The sequence below is a fragment of the Balaenoptera acutorostrata genome, chromosome 9 (genome assembly GCF_949987535.1).
Source record: "Balaenoptera acutorostrata chromosome 9, mBalAcu1.1, whole genome shotgun sequence".
Classification (NCBI taxonomy): domain Eukaryota; kingdom Metazoa; phylum Chordata; class Mammalia; order Artiodactyla; family Balaenopteridae; genus Balaenoptera; species Balaenoptera acutorostrata.
The window spans coordinates 49,404,816-49,420,700 of NC_080072.1; the positions used below are offsets into that span (position 1 = coordinate 49,404,816).

The 15,885-nt window shown below is 46.8% G+C and overlaps 1 protein-coding gene across 18 annotated transcripts in view; it reads right to left on the bottom strand.

Annotated features, from left to right (window-relative positions):
• Window positions 1-15,885, bottom strand: part of PPFIBP2 (PPFIA binding protein 2) — a 151,405-nt gene that overhangs the window by 74,228 nt on the left and 61,292 nt on the right. For 2 of the 18 annotated variants that reach the window (XM_057552653.1, XM_057552652.1), the window contains exon 1: window positions 11,442-11,665. The exons of 14 other annotated variants lie outside the window; for them this stretch is intronic. In XM_057552653.1, the coding sequence (XP_057408636.1) occupies window positions 11,442-11,489 (48 nt within the window). In that variant the 5' untranslated portion in view covers window positions 11,490-11,665. Of the gene's footprint in view, window positions 1-7,955; window positions 8,101-11,441; window positions 11,666-11,887; window positions 12,027-15,885 lie in introns of those variants that run through there. 2 more of the 18 variants (XM_057552654.1, XM_057552655.1) reach the window with 2 other exon arrangements.

A 15,885-nucleotide genomic window follows, 5' to 3' on the forward strand; every position in this document is an offset into this window, starting at 1 on the left:
TTCAGCACCACCAAACCAGCTTTACAACAAATGCTAAAGGAACTTCTCTAGGCAAGAAACACAAGAGAAGGAAAACACCTACAATAACAAACCCAAAACATTTAAGAAAATGGGAATAGGAACATACATATTGATAATTACCTTGAATGTAAACGGATTAAATGCTCCCACCAAAAGACACAGACTGGCTGAATGGAAACAAAAACAAGACCCGTATATATGCTGTCTACAAGAGACCCACTTCAGACCTAGGGACACATACAGACTGAAAGTGAGGGGATGGAAAAAGATATTCCATGCAAATGGAAATCAAAAGAAAGCTGGAGTAGCAATTCTCATATCAGACAAAATAGACTTTAAAATAAACACTATTACAAGAGACAAAGAAGGACACCATATAATGATCAAGGGATCGATCCAAGAAGAAAATATAACAATTGTAAATATTTATGCACCCAACATAGGAGCACCTCAATACAAAAGGCAAATACTAACAGCCATAAAAGGGGAAATTGACAGTAACACAATCATAGTAGGGGACTTTAACACCCCACTTTCACCAATGGACAGATCATCCAAAATGAAAATAAATAAGGAAACACAAGCTTTAAATGACACATTAAACAAGATGGACTTTATTGATATTTATAGGACATTCTATCCAAAAATAACAGAATACACATTTTTCTCAAGTGCTCATGGAACATTCTCCAGGATAGATCATATCTTGGGTCACAAATCAAGCCTTGGTAAATTTAAGAAAACTGAAATTGAAAATTGAAATCGTATCAATCTGACCACAACGCTATGAGACTAGATATCAATTACAGGAAAAAATATGTAAAAAATACAAACACATGGAGGCTACACAATACACTACTTAATAACAAAGTGATCACTGAAGAAATCAAAGGGGAAGTCAAAAAATACCTAGAAACAAACGACAATGGAGACACGACGACCCAAAACCTATGGGATGCAGCAAAAGCAGTGCTAAGAGGGAACTTTATAGCAATACAAGCCTACATCAAGAAACAGGGAACATCTCGAATAAACAACCTAACCTTGCACCTAAAGCAATTAGAGAAAGAAGAACAAAAGAAACCCCAAAGCTAGCAGAAGGAAAGAAATCATAAAGATCAGATCAGAAAGAAATGAAAAAGAAATGAAGGAGACAATGGCAAAGATCAATAAAACTAAAAGCTGGTTCTTTGAGAAGATAAACAAAATTGATAAACCATTAGCCAGACTCATCAAGAGAAAAAGGGAGAAGACTCAAATCAACAGAATTAGAAATGAAAAAGGAGAAGTAACAACTGACACTGCAGAAATAAAAACGATCATGAGAGATTACTACAAGCAACTCTATGCCAATAAAATGGACAACCTGGAAGAAATGGATAAATTCTTAGAAATGCACAACCTGCCGAGACTGAACCAGGAAGAAATAGAAAATATGAACAGACCAATCACAAGCACTGAAATTGAAACTGTGATTAAAAATCTTCCAACAAACAAAAGTCCAAGACCAGATGGCTTCACAGGCGAATTCTATCAAACATTTAGAGAAGAGCTAACACCTATTCTTCTCAAACTCTTCCAAAATATTGCAGAGGAAGGAACACTCCCCAACTCATTCTACGAGGCCTCCATCACCCTGATACCAAAACCAGACAAAGATGTCACAAAGAAAGAAAACTACAGGCCAATATCACTGATGAACATAGATGCAAAAATCCTCAACAAAATACTAGCAAACAGAATCCAACAGCACGTTAAAAGGATCATACACCATGATCAAGTGGGGTTTATTCCAGGAATGCAAGGATTCTTCAATATATCAAATCAATCAACGTGATACATCATATTAACAAATTGAAGGAGAAAATCCATATGATCATCTCAATAGATGCAGAGAAAGCTTTCGACAAAATTCAACACCCATTTATGATAAAAGCCCTGCAGAAAGTAGGCATAGAGGGAACTTTCCTCAACATAATAAAGGTCATATATGACAAACCCACAGCCAACATTGTCCTCAATGGTGAACAACTGAAACCATTTCCACTAAGATCAGGAACAAGACAAGGTTGCCCACTCTCACCACTATTATTCAACATAGTTTTGGAAGTGTTACCACAGCAATCCAAGAAGAAAAAGGAATCCAAATTGGAAAAGAAGAAGTAAAGCTGTCACTGTTTGCAGATGACATGATACTATACATAGAGAATCCTAAAGATGCTACCAGAAAACTCCTAGAGCTAATCAATGAATTTGGTAAAGTAGCAGGATACAAAATTAATGCACAGAAATCTCTTGCATTCCTATACACTAATGATGAAAAGTCTGAAAGTGAAATTAAGAAAACACTCCTGTTTACCACTGCAACAAAAAGAATAAAATATCTAGGAATAAACCTACCTAAGGAGACAAAAGACCTGTATGCAGAAAATTATAGGACACTGATGAAAGAAATTAAAGATGATACAAATAGATGGAGAGATATACCATGTTCTTGGATTAGGAAGAATCAACATAGTGAAAATGACTCTACTACCCAAAGCAATCTACAGATTCAATGCAATCCCTATCAAACTACCACTGGCATTTTTCACAGAACTAGAACAAAAAATTTCATCATTTGTATGGAGACACAAAAGACCCCGAATAGCCAAAGCAATCTTGAGAACGAAAAATGGAGCTGGAGGAATCAGGCTCCCTGACTTCAGACTATATTACAAACCTACAGTAATCAAGACAGTTTGGTACTGGCACAAAAACATAGATCAATGGAACAGGATAGAAAGCCCAGAGATAAACCCACACACATATGGTCACCTTATCTTTGATAAAGGAGGCAAGCATATACAGTGGAGAAAAGACAGCCTCTTCAATAAGTGGTGCTGGGAAAACTGGACAGGTACATGTAAAAGTATGAAATTAGAACACTCCCTGACACCATACACAAAAATAAACTCAAAATGGATTAAAGACCTAAATGTAAGGCCAGACACTATCAAACTCTTAGAGGAAAACATAGGCAGAACACTCTATGACATAAATCACAGCAAGATCCTTTTTGACCCAGCTCCTAGAGAAATGGAAATAAAAACAAAAATAAACAAATGGGACCTAATGAAACTTAAAAGCTTTTGCACAGCAAAGGAAACCATAAACAAGACCAAAAGACAACCATCAGAATGGGAGAAAATATTTGCAAATGAAGCAACTGACAAAGGATTAATCTCCAAAATTTACAAGCAGCTCATGCAGCTCAATATCAAAGAAACAAACAACCCAATCTAAAAATGAGCAGAAGACCTAAATAGACATTTCTCCAAAGAAGATATACAGATTGCCAACAAACACATGAAAGAATGCTCAACATCATTAATCATTAGAGAAATGCAAATCAAAACTACAATGAGATATCATCTCACACCGGTCAGAATGGCCATCATCAAAAAATCTACAAACAATAAATGCTGGAGAGGGTGTGGAGAAAAGGGAACCCTCTTGCACTGTTGGTGGGAACGTAAATTGATACAGCCACTATGGAGAACAGTATGGAGGTTCCTTAAAAAACTAAAAATAGAACTACCATACGACCCAGCAATCCCACTACTGGGCATATACCCTGAGAAAACCATAATTCAAAAAGAGTCATGTACCAAAATGTTCATTGCAGCTCTATTTACAATAGCCAGGACATGGAAGCAACCTAAGTGTCCATCATCGGATGAATGGATAAAGAAGATGTGACACATATATACAATGGAATATTACTCAGCCATAAAAAGAAACGAAATGGAGGTATTTGTAGTGAGGTGGATGGAGTTAGAGTCTGTCATACAGAGTGAAGTAAGCCAGAAAGAGAAAAACAATTACAGTATGCTAACACATATATATGGAATCTAAGGAAAAAAAAAAAAAAAAGGTCATGAGGAACCTAGTGGCAAGATGGGAATAAAGACGCAGACCTACTAGAGAATGGACTTGAGGATATGGGGAGGGGGAGGGGTAAGATGTGACAGGGTGAGAGAGTGGCATGGACACATATACACTACCAAATGTAAAATAGATAGCTAGTGGGAAGCAGCCGCATAGCACAGGGAGATCAGCTCGGTGCTTTGTGACCACCTAGAGGGGTGGGATAGGGAGGGTGGGAGGGAGGGAGACACAAGAGGGAAGAGATATGGGAACATATGTATAACTGATTCACTTTGTTATAAAGCAGAAACTAACACACCATTGTAAAGCAATTATACTCCAATAAAGATGTTAAAAAAAAATGAGGACCAAAAAAATTAAAAAGAAGTAGATCATGGAAGCTACAATTCCTATTACATGGCTCAGGTTACCCATCACCAAAGGAAACAAGCAGAATGAATGCAAGCAGGTGCTTGTAAAAAGAAAAACTTCTCCTGGATTTTTTGGTTAAGGAATTTAAGGCCTTTCTGGCAGTTATTACAAAACCACTTTTTCCCAACAAGGAATAGCCAAGCCAATCCACTATCTTTGGCGCAGAGTTAAAGAAGTTTCTTCGAAATGCAGTGTGAGCAGAGTACAGTCAGGTCCTTAGCTACCAGGAGCCCAACAAGAGAGATCCTATCCTGACCTTGACCTCTTTATGCCCTCCACCTCTTTTAGTTACAATTATATATAAGGGGAGGCTAAGTGTCGCTGGTGGGGTTGTCACTATCAAATGATCCACCCTCAGTGATGAGCAAAGCAAAGTTCATGAACAGCAAATTAAATAGCTTGGTCAACCAATGTTCACATAATTATGCTTCAATCAGTTATCTAGTCAATGACTAAATATTCCTGAACACCTACTAGGCACCACTCCCTGCGCTAGGCAGTCCCTGCCTTGAAAGAGCTCTGTAGTCTTACAGTGAGATGTGATAAGTACTGTCATAGAGTTAGTTGTATGTAAGCCAGCAGCAGTGGCATAGGGAAGGGACGAATCCATTATGCCTTCAAGGGAGAGGAGAGGCTTCACAGTGGAGTCCCCACTTGAAAGACTGAGTCTTGAAAGCTATGAAGGAATTCCCCCAGAAGAATAGCGAACAGCATCTTTGGAAAGAGTCTTCCTGATACAGATAGGCTACCCATGAAGCCACAATCACCACCCTTCAGATATTCTGGTTTCCCAGAACTAACACAGAAAACAAAGAATATCTTGACAGTCTATCTATAAGCTTTCCAACCAAGGGGCTGGTGTGATGCACATGAAGGCTCCTAACTGATCATCCTGGGAAGCAGGATTTGGAGGCGAGAGAAATGCATTTGATTCACCAAGATCTTGTTCCAAGATTATAGCCTTGCATAAGCTTAGTCCTTGCTAAATTCTCTTGATCAGGTGGCTGGATGCGTAAGGAACCTACAGCACTTGACTGTAGGAGAAGTGGTATTTACAAGTGTGCTGGTATCTTGTGAAAGGAGTATATTAAAGCCAGGAGCGGAGTAAAAACAGGAGGCTCTTTGAGTGGTGCTCTTTCCTCATCTTGCCAACTCCAAGAGACACACACTGACTCATGATTCTTAAAATACCTGCCGGAGACAGAGGGGCAGCATCAGGTGCCAGAGTTGGGGGTGGAGGAGCAACTGTGACTGTTTCAGCTCACCTGGAGGCATTAGAAGTAAACTGCCTGACGCATCTTGGCTCCTCAGATAGAAGGTCCAGGCATTTCATCAATCAAATAGCATAAGAGAAAGATCCATAGGTGAAAAATGTGGGATTCGGTAAGGGCCAAAGAGAGGAGCTGGTCCTTTGGTCACAAGAACTTAATTAAACCTACAAGATGCCCAAATGGGAATGAATTCAAGGGAAAATGGATGGGGAAACGTTGCTTGGGAACTAGAGGCAATAAGAACATTATAGAAGGACTTTGAAAGCTTTCTTAGGAACAAAGCCAATGTGAAGTGGGTTTGGGAGTGACCAGGAAGGAATAGAGATGTTGAGTTTTCAGGCTGCTCTTGATTTCAAGATTCCTGATGGTGAAAGGAGGGTAAGTTCTATAAGGCAGCATGGGGAGACAAGTACATGGTCAGAGACAGTTTTGTTTTTCTCTAAGAATCAAGGAGAAGCATTTTCTGCCAAGGACAGGGGACAAGGAGGCAGGGCAGAATAAAGAGAAGAAACAATCGGAGAACAACAGGACGTGGAATAGCATTGGATCAGGAGGACAGGATACTGGGATAGCCTTGGTGGAGAGAAGGGACTCTTGACCTATGAAACCAAAGGAAGTTGAAAAATGATGGCTGTGGGGACTTCCCTGGGGGCGCAGTGGAGAAGAATCTGCCTGCTAATGCAGGGGACATGGGTTCGAGCCCTGGTCCGGGAAGATACCACATACCGCGGAGCAACTAAGCCGGTGCGCCACAACTACTGAGCCTGCGCGCCTAGAGCCTGTGCTCCGCAACAAAAGAAGCCACAGGAGTGAGAAACCCACGCACCGCAGCGAAGAGTAGCCCCTGCTCGCAGCAACTAGAGAAAGCCCGCGCACAGCAACGAAGACCCAAAGCAGCCAAAAATAAATAAATTTATAAAAAAAAAAAATAGGTTTTTCATATTCCTTTTAAAAGAAAAGAAAAATGATAGCTGTGAACACTGTTACCTTTTGTGGTGGTGGGGAGGGAAGATGAGTTAATCTATGTGTGGCTAATTTTTTTCAATGAAGCAGGTGGTGACATCAGTTGAGAGGGGAGTATAAGGTTGGGGACAAATGGAAAAGTGCGAAAGAGCTGATACAGGGATGGGGGAGGGAAGAACGCAGGGATGAGTCAAGGGACACCCCCCACCCCAAGTGCTGATGCCAGTTCACAGAACTACCACCAGCTGTGCTGCTCTGGAGTACCCACCCAAGCTATTCAGCAAATGACCCTGGTATGATGCCCCTTTGCTAAACCCTGCTGGGAAAGAGGCGTGAGGGCCTCTCCAAATAGCTGGAGGACAGGAGTCACAGATGGCAAAATTCTAGCTCCTAAATTATGCTGGGGAATATGATGGGTGGACATTTTGGGTGCATTGGCTAAAAATGGGATGTACCCTTAGGAAACTGGGGACAGCTAGAACCCTTGAGTAACCATACCCACTGTCATTCTCCTCCTGGTCTTGAAAAACCTCTCTGCCCAGAATCAAGTTTGGGCACATGGCTCTAGAGTAACCCGAGGCTGTCAGCTGTGGCCGAGGTCATCGTCACCATGACATCTATGATGCGTTTTCTAAGCACTTTACATATATTGAATTATTTATCCATATTTTACAATCAAGAAAATTGAGGCCCAGGGAGAGTAAATCAATTGTCCAAGGTCACACAGAGCTGAGATATGAACCCAAGGAGCTGGATACAGGATCCGCGTTCTTAGCCAGAAGGAGCAGCTTTCACAGAAGGTGCTGCCTACTTCAACTTTAACTGCACTGACTTGAGTGCAAGGCAAGTCAATGTCTGGGGCCAGGATGTCTTTGCAGCTCTCCTGGCCCAAGTGGCCAGGCTACTGGATCAACCGTTTGAGCACCAGATGACACAGAATAAAGGCTCACATTAGCAGTTTGAGTTCATCCCACACTGTCCTACAGAACCCAAGCCAATTGCATGGGGGAGCCATGATGATTCCGTTTTTGTTTTTTTCTTAGGGGGTGGGGGTGGGGTGGACGGGGTTGTGACTTTGGCTTGGAATTTGGCTCCAACACAGAGTCCCAGAAGCCAGCAGCAGTGAGAAGATGCTGACGGTGCTGGGATTTCTGTTCCTGGGAAAATAAACTCCTGCTCAGAGGGCAGCGGGTGGACTCCACAGACCCTGCTTGTTGCTATTTTAAGAGGCTCTTTCAGGACTATGCGGGTTGGAGCCACTGATCTCAAAGCAGAGCAGGTGTGAGCTGTTTGCAAGTCAGTCAGGAACTGAAGAGCTGAGGGGCGGAGACCCTCTGGATGCTTGTGGTAGGAGATTACCTTGTCCCAGGGATCTGTCTGTTGGGGAAGGCACTGGAGGACCAGTCCTGGTCAGCCTTCTCTCAGCAGCCACTGGGGCCTCTGGCTACTCATGGTGGGCCAGGTCCCAGCTGTCTCCTGTAGGTCTTTGCTTTGAGACCTTGACCTGGAATGTGGAAAGGGGCCCAAGCTGGAGGAATGATGGCCTAAGATGCACTCCTAGGAGAGACGCAAACTGGTCCCATCTGTTCCTCTTTCAATATCCCCCTTCCTGGTAATGGCCAATAGCAGTTAACTTTTATTGAATGTTCCCTACGTGCATGGTACTCTGCTAAGCATTTAACATACATTATCTTGCTAGATCCTCATAAAACCTGTATGTGGCTGGCACTGTTACCTTCCTTATTTTATAGATGAAGAAATCCAGGATTTGAGGTAATACGCCTAAGATCACATAGCTAGTAAGTGTGGCAAAGCCAAGAGCCCAACCCAGGCTTTACTTCAAACTGCATGTTCTTAGCTAAAACAGTACACAGTATCCCGTCCCCCAAAGGCCACAAGATAATGTCTCTTTTCTCACCAAAGAAATGTCTCTTTTCTCACCAAAGAAGGCCCTAGCTTTGGGCCTTCTTAGCCATAGGCATCTTCCTTACTGTCCCAAAATTCAAAGACTGTCTTGCTCTGAGGCCTTGACCTCTTGGACTGGTCCAAGGGCTCCCAGTCTCCTACAAGGTCATACCTCATCCAGGCACCTCTTCTGCTGGAACCACCCCGTGTGTGGGAACATGAAAGAAACAGCATGTTTCCACCTTCAAACACCTGGGCTAAGAGAAACCTGCTCTCCAAGCCACCCCAGCTAGAGGAAGCACGTGGGAAGGGGGCGGGTGAGCCAGGCAGATGGAAAGTGCTGGGCACCCCAGGCTGGAGTCCACTGCATACAATACCGGGATGAGGTCAGCAAAGGACTGATGGAAAAGGAGAGCCTAGATGGAAGTGGGTGGGAATTAGGAGGAGGACATGGAGGTAGAAGCTCAGAAAAGGCAGGGACTACATGTGGGAGCTCATCAGATATAAACAGACGAAATTAAAATAAATAGATACAAATGATGAAACTAAAAAGGTAAGTTGAGGCCAGGTTAAAAAAATGTCTTAAAAGCCAAGCAGGCAGAAAAGCCTCGGCTTTCTCGTCCAGACTAAAAAATGGCTAGTCCTGGGGCTTACGATCAGGGTCAAAGGATGAAAAGGGTTTTTTTTTTTTAAAGGGGATTTTAAAAAGAAGAATCTGGCAGTTGTGTTTCAGGTAGAGAATAGGAAAGATACTGATTATACTGCCTATGACATATCCAGTACTTTGTGCTTTGTTGTTTTTTTTTTTTAATGCTCCTTAAAAGTAGAAGAAAAATATGTTTTGCTATGAGTCTTTCCCAGGGGGTCTGAAGTCTCCTCACTTAGAGCTTCTCTCAGCAGACTTCCAACCATCCAAAAGAGTCACAGCTCACAGCCTGGGTCTCAGGACTGAAAGGACCTTCTTACATTGCCTCGCATGCAGAATTAATTCCTCCACAGACAGAACTTCTGCACAAGGTGCAAAGGTACAACATCTGTCCCAGCGGCTGGGACATGGCACCTACAATCCCAGGCCCATCGCGGCTGTAAGACCTCCTGGATAAAAAGCTTCAGTTGGATACAAGAAAATAAAGAATAAGTGATGGGAAGCGCGCTTCTCACCTATTTCCTCCAAAACTTTTTCAATGAGGCTTTTTCAATTCTTAAGACAATGGATGTGAACCTTTACCAAAATGTCTGGTCACCTCAGCATGCTCTCTGGTGACTGCAATGCCCCCCATCCCAAAGCTGGGATGGGGCTGAGCACAAACAGGATTTCTGCTGGGTTCTAAACCCATAATTTTCTACCTATTTGGCCATAGAAATGAGGAAAGAGAACTGGACTAGGAGACAGAGAGCAGGGTTCAAGATCAGACTGCACCACTTATAGCCAAAACACTGATAGCCATGAGGTTCCTAGCCTTTCTTGCGCTTTTTTAAATGAGGGGTTTGTACTAGTTGATCCCAACAAGCCCTCGAGCTCTCTAATTTGGTTCATTTGCCTCACTTTTCGTGACACAGCTTACCATACACCATATCACAGCTAGAGTAATTTTCATAAAATACAAATTAGATCCCCCAACGTATCTCATGCCACTTCCCTGCTACAAGTTTCCCATTATACAAACGATATCGCCCACAACCCTTATGGTGGCCTTCTCCGTCCTGTGTGATCCGGAACCCACCCACAGCTCCTGACCATCACCGAGCTCAGATGTGTTCTTCACCCCATTTTCCACCTGACTCACTCCTACTTCTCTTTCAGTTTTCAATGAAGTGTTACTTCGTTAAAGAGGGCCCCTGACCACTCCTTCTCAATCAGTAACAGCCCTTGATGAGGGCTACCAAGAGTTCCTCTTCTTGGCTGTATTTATCAACTTGTAAATTTCAGGCTTATTTCCTTGGACTGTTGAACTGCCATCTCCCAAGCAGTAGATGGGAGATCCACAAGAGCAGAGACTGGTTCTACTTTGTGCTCACCAATGGACACCCAGTACCCAGAACTCAATAAATATTTGCTGAACGAGAGGTGCAGAGGGCGCACACAAAAGCAGGCCCAGGTTTGGGGCGCTGGGGTCGGGGACCTTCCGAGCTGGACACTTCCTGGCCCTCCTGTTCTTCTACAGTTACAATGTCAGATCTCTTATCTGTCAGCTGCTTTTGCCCTTCCTGCCTCTGAAAACATTCAGCCTCAGTGTGAAAACAGATGGATACCCATCTTTGCAGCTCAAAGACGGTGACAAAAGAAGAGCGAGCCTGGGGGCTGCTGTGAGTGCGGATGCTACTCCAGCCCCCAGCACGCACCCACTGCTGCTCACCCCACACTCTCACGCTCACCCCCTACAGAGTCGGCAGGAACGACTTGCAACGCCAGCCCTCGGCCTCTGAGAAACACTTAGAAGAGGACTTCCGAGAGCCTCCCCCCACCCCCGCCCCCTGCAAACGCAGCAGCTCCTTCGGCTGACAGCAGACCGACTAATCTCCACACCAGATAACTTCCGAGCAGAGGAGAAGCCCAACAACTTCTGAATCCAGTGAGTTTGCAAGGCAGCGGCTTCTCCTCCGCATCCTCACACCAGAAAGTGGTGGGCACCTTCTTCTGGTTACGGTGTTTGGAGCCTCCAACTGTTCACGTGCCAAAGTTAAAATAACGAACTTTCCTCACTTCATTCTTGCCTTTCTGCACAGAGGCTCATTCACTAGAATGTCAGAGGAGAAACAAAGACAGCTGTCTGTTTTCTCCCCTAGTGTCTATAATTAGATTCTCATGGAGAACTTGGCCACCACGGGGCTTCGCCGGACAAACGCCTCCCCCCTCCACACACACACGGACACACACACACAGTGTCTCTCCCCTCACTCATCTCCACGCAGACCCAGACAAAGCGGCCACTCACTTACCCTCTTCAGCCACGCGAAATGCTTGTAAACATCAATGTCCCCATCCATGCTGGGCACCCATGTCAGCAGTTAGATTCCTTGCTTGAAAAAGCCCTTTTTCTGGCCAGAGACCAAATTCTCTCCTCTTCCTTGCTTCTGCCCCCTCCCCCTCAGGAACGTCAAGCTGTGTTCAAATTTCCCCACGTCCCTGGCCTGCGTCCGGCAGCCTTTCCCTAAACAGTTTCAGAGACACAGTGGCTCAGACCAGACCGTGCTGCTCCTGTATCCACCTCCCACGTCCCCCCCCCCCCCCACTCCCCGGACACACACAGGCATTAGCTCTGGGACACACAGCCTGCAAAGCAGGGGAACCTAGCAGAAGCGGGGGGAAGACAGACTTGGACAGGAATTGTAAACACACACACACACACACACACACAGGGGAACATTCTTTTCGGTGATAATACCAGAGCCTGCCAGAGGGAAACAGTCCTGAAGAAAATTCCTCGTCTGGCTTCCCCCTTCTGGAGTGGCTGGAACTCATTAGGGAGAGACCCCGGTTTCCTGTCTCAGCTCCACTCTGCATTTACCCACAGGCTCCCAGCTGCTCTCAGTTTATTTGGGACTGGGGAGAAGACTAAAAATAAGCGCTGCTCTTGGAGGAATTGCTGGTTCCCACACACAGCCTGACTCCCACCCAGCGGCCCACGCCCACCCCTTTTCCTCCAGGCTGGTGTCGGGCTGTGCCCTGAGGGAAACCAGTCGTTTCCAAATAAGAACAAACTCAGAACCAGCTCCAGTCTGGGTTCTTGGCCCTGCTGGGGGTTTGCCGTCCTGGGCACTGGGGGCACTGCCCGGTGCTGCAGCCTTGGAGACCTCTGCTGCCAGCCAGCACCACAGGGCTCCCCGGGGCCGCATTCTGCACGGGAACAGACGGGGCAGAGCTTCTGTCAAGTGCCTGCCTCGCTGGCTGTCCCCCAGCCCAGACTAGCTGCTTCACAAGCCAGGTGAGGCCACCTCACGTGTGTCCGTGAGATCTAGGGAGCACTCTGGGTGGGAGCCTTGGGAAGGAAACAGGCTGAAGAGACAGGGAGCTGCATCTGCCTTCTTACTGGCAGGTCACATGCTGGCTTGCCAGGGTGGTCTGTCCAGCATTTCCCACAGGCTGCCCCCCACTTCCTCACATTCCCACCTCCTCTGAGAGCTCCCCTAAAAACAGCTTTTCTCCCTTGCCCAGCCCTCAACGTGTGGCCCTCAGCTATGACTGGTTATGAAAGCAGTCTTTGATGTGGGTGCAATGGGAACTGTGGTTACATGCAAGGCCTCTGAGCTCTGCTGCCCGAAACGACTTGCAGACACACATCTTGTGACTGCCTGGGCCTTCCCGGCGTCCTTGGGGGTCACCAGGGGGTTTCCTGGTGCTCCCACCTGAAGAGAGGGCTCTGCCAGGTGTTGGCATGCTGCTGAGCACGGCATCTACGCTGTCCACAGCCCAGAAGCAGGGCCCAAGGACAAGGCAGAAAACACACACAGTCCCCGGCAGGCTGGCCCAGTCCACACAGAACACAGAGGCGGCAGGAGGAGGGCTGTGGCCAGCAGCTGGCAGGAGGGGAGGAGTAAATTCCTGGAGGCACACCCAGATCAGAGGCCAGAAAGGAAAAGCAGGCTCAGCTGCCCATGCCCTGAGCTCTAGAGCCTTCTTCTGGCCTCTGGCCCAGTTCCAGAGTGCAGCCCAGGCCTCACCTACCAAGGTTCCCTGCCCAGAACTAGGATAGGATGTGTTAGTCAAGGTCTCTAAGGCTGCAGGGGTGGGTAGGCCGTTTTACCTTTTTCTGTCTAAAAACCTGGCAAAGTCAAGTGAAGAATTCATTTGGTCAACACACGTTTGCCCAGCATCCAAGGCAACTGAAACCAACTTCTTGCCCTGGGCAAAGAACTTCCACACGGTACATGATAAAGGTGTTCCTGGGGCTCCGGGGAGGAAGAGGCAAGACAGCCGACTTGGGGGCCGTATGGGGAGAGGCCTGCCCACCCTTGGAGGGGGGATCAGTGTCCTCTGGTAGGTTCTGGTGTGAGAGGAGGAAAGAGGGGACCAGGCGGCAACATGGCAGCCTCCCAGCCTCGCTGACCCCGACCTGCCTCTGGGGAAGCTGGCTCCCCGGCACCCACCCCCCTCCCCGTGTCACCGCCTGCCCTGCGGCACTGAACCACACCTGTTTACACGTCTGTCCGCTTCACCAGACGGGAGCACATGTGTGAGCCCTGATTCACGGCTCTGATTTCTACGCCTAGCACGATTCCTAGCACACGGTAAGAACCTGAACGTTCTCCGCGTAAAAGAGTGAGGCTCAAATGGTGAGACTGGAAAGATAAGCCTGAAACTCTATGTGGAGAAAACGGGTTTCCCCAGGGTAAAGATGCTCGACTCAGAGAGGCAAAGACAGAGCCAGCTTCATCTATTAGCTCAACTCATGTGTGATGAATGGGGGTGGGAAGTGAGAAGGGGAGAAAGGGAAAGGAGAGGAAGGAGGGAGGGAGGGAGGGAATCCAGACAAGCTGCAGCTAAATTCTTGACATATTTTTACAGTATCCTCAAGTAGCAATTCTTACCTCAGTCTTTTTTTTTTTGAAACCCCAAAGTATACTGCACTTCAACTCAGAATCCACAAAATAGCACTCCAAAGGCCTAGAAGCAAACCCATGGCTGCAGCCCCTCACTCAGAAGGCCATCCCAGCCAGGGGCTCCTCACCGTAGGCCCCAGAGGGGCTTCGGAGGATCAGACAGGCCCTTGAGTACGTTCATAAAATGTATATAAAGCACTATTTGGTAGGAATAAATCACTATTTCTCTGAAATAGTTTTCATCAGGTCATCAAAATGATCCATGACTCCCAAAAGATTGAAAGCCTGGGTTTTATCTGGTCTAAGTAATTACTCAGAAAGATTTAGGCTGCCCTTATTAAGGCAGGATGGGGGTGGTCCTACTTCTATAGTACTGCCCTGTGAGGTAGAGTCTCAGGGACTCCCTGGATCCATCACTAAAGAGAGACGTTTTCAGGAACCACATAGGGTACATCAATAGGAGTCATTACAGTGACCCTATGGCCCTCGGAGCCTTCCCAAAAGCAACTCACATCGACCAGACTCAACTCACATCGACCAGACTCAACTCACTATTGTCTGGAACAGGAAGCTGAGGGCAAAGGGCAGGCAACTGAGCATTTGGGAAGCAAAAGCACAGCTAAGAGGCCACAGTGGTCAGGGGAACTCATATAGACTGCCCTCCTCCTCATCCCTGGGTCCAGGAGGGGAACCCAAGAAAGTCACTTATCTGGCTGGAATCCCATGTATGCGTGGGAATGACTGGGGATGGAGTTCCTGAGATTTTGCTCCTCCTACCAGCTAGCAGGAGTCAGCAGCATCTAACTGGGCACAACTGTGGACCGAGAAGGGGTCACGTGCTATTCTGCTGACCTCTCACCTGCCTCCTGAGCTCCAGCTCGGCCCTGAGCCTTGGCCTCTGGGCCACGGTGACAGGTGCCAGGACGGACCTAGTAAGTCAGACAGGCTTGTGCCCTTCAACAGGTGCGCTGCACCGTGGGCCTGCCTCTTGGGAGAGGGAGGGGAGGAGAGGGAAGAGCTAGCCTGAGGACACAGCTCCTCGGGGCTGGCAAGCAAGTCCTGCTTATGAAACAGGCATCCTGGCCACCGCAGCCCAGGTCCCCAGGGTGTCCAAGCATGAAGACCCACCTCCAAAACGAGTTAGCAGAAGGGGCGGCACACTGCCTGTAAAGGGCCAGATGGCAAATGATTTACACTTTGTGGGCCATATGGTTTGTGACAGTCGACTCCCATTCTTAGCGCAAAAGCAGCCACGGCCAACGTGGAAAGCAGCGAGGGTAGCTGTGTTCCAGCAACACTTTTTTTTGTGAACGCTAAGTTTTATATCATGTTCACATCACAAAATCGTCTCCTTGTGATTTCTCAATCACTGAAAAACATAAAAATTATGCTTAGCTCACAGGGAACAAGAAATAGGCAGCAGGCCAAATACAGGCCATAGATTGCTGACCCTGGGGTGAGGAGGATGCTTCTCTATCTTTAGCGAATCACCAGGGCTAGAGGGCTTTCCTGTGAAAAGGCAGATTCGGACCCAGCAGGTTGGGAACGGGGCCCGAGATTGTGCATCACGAACAAGCTTCCCAGTGATGCTCATCCTGCTGGTCTCAGGACCGTATCTGAGGAGTAAGAGGTTAGGAGACTACTTCTGGAGGGTCTTGGAGCCCAGCATACTGAGCAGTCTGCCCGGAAGTATGACTCCTCTGGAGCTTCCCTACCTGCCAGCGGGCGCCTGAAAGGGAAGGAGGCCCGACGGTGTGCTGGCGAGCCCTCTTTGCGGGCGGAGGGTTGGGGGGGGGTGTCCACATGCTCAGACCTCAGGTCATGCTAACCAGGCAACATTGCC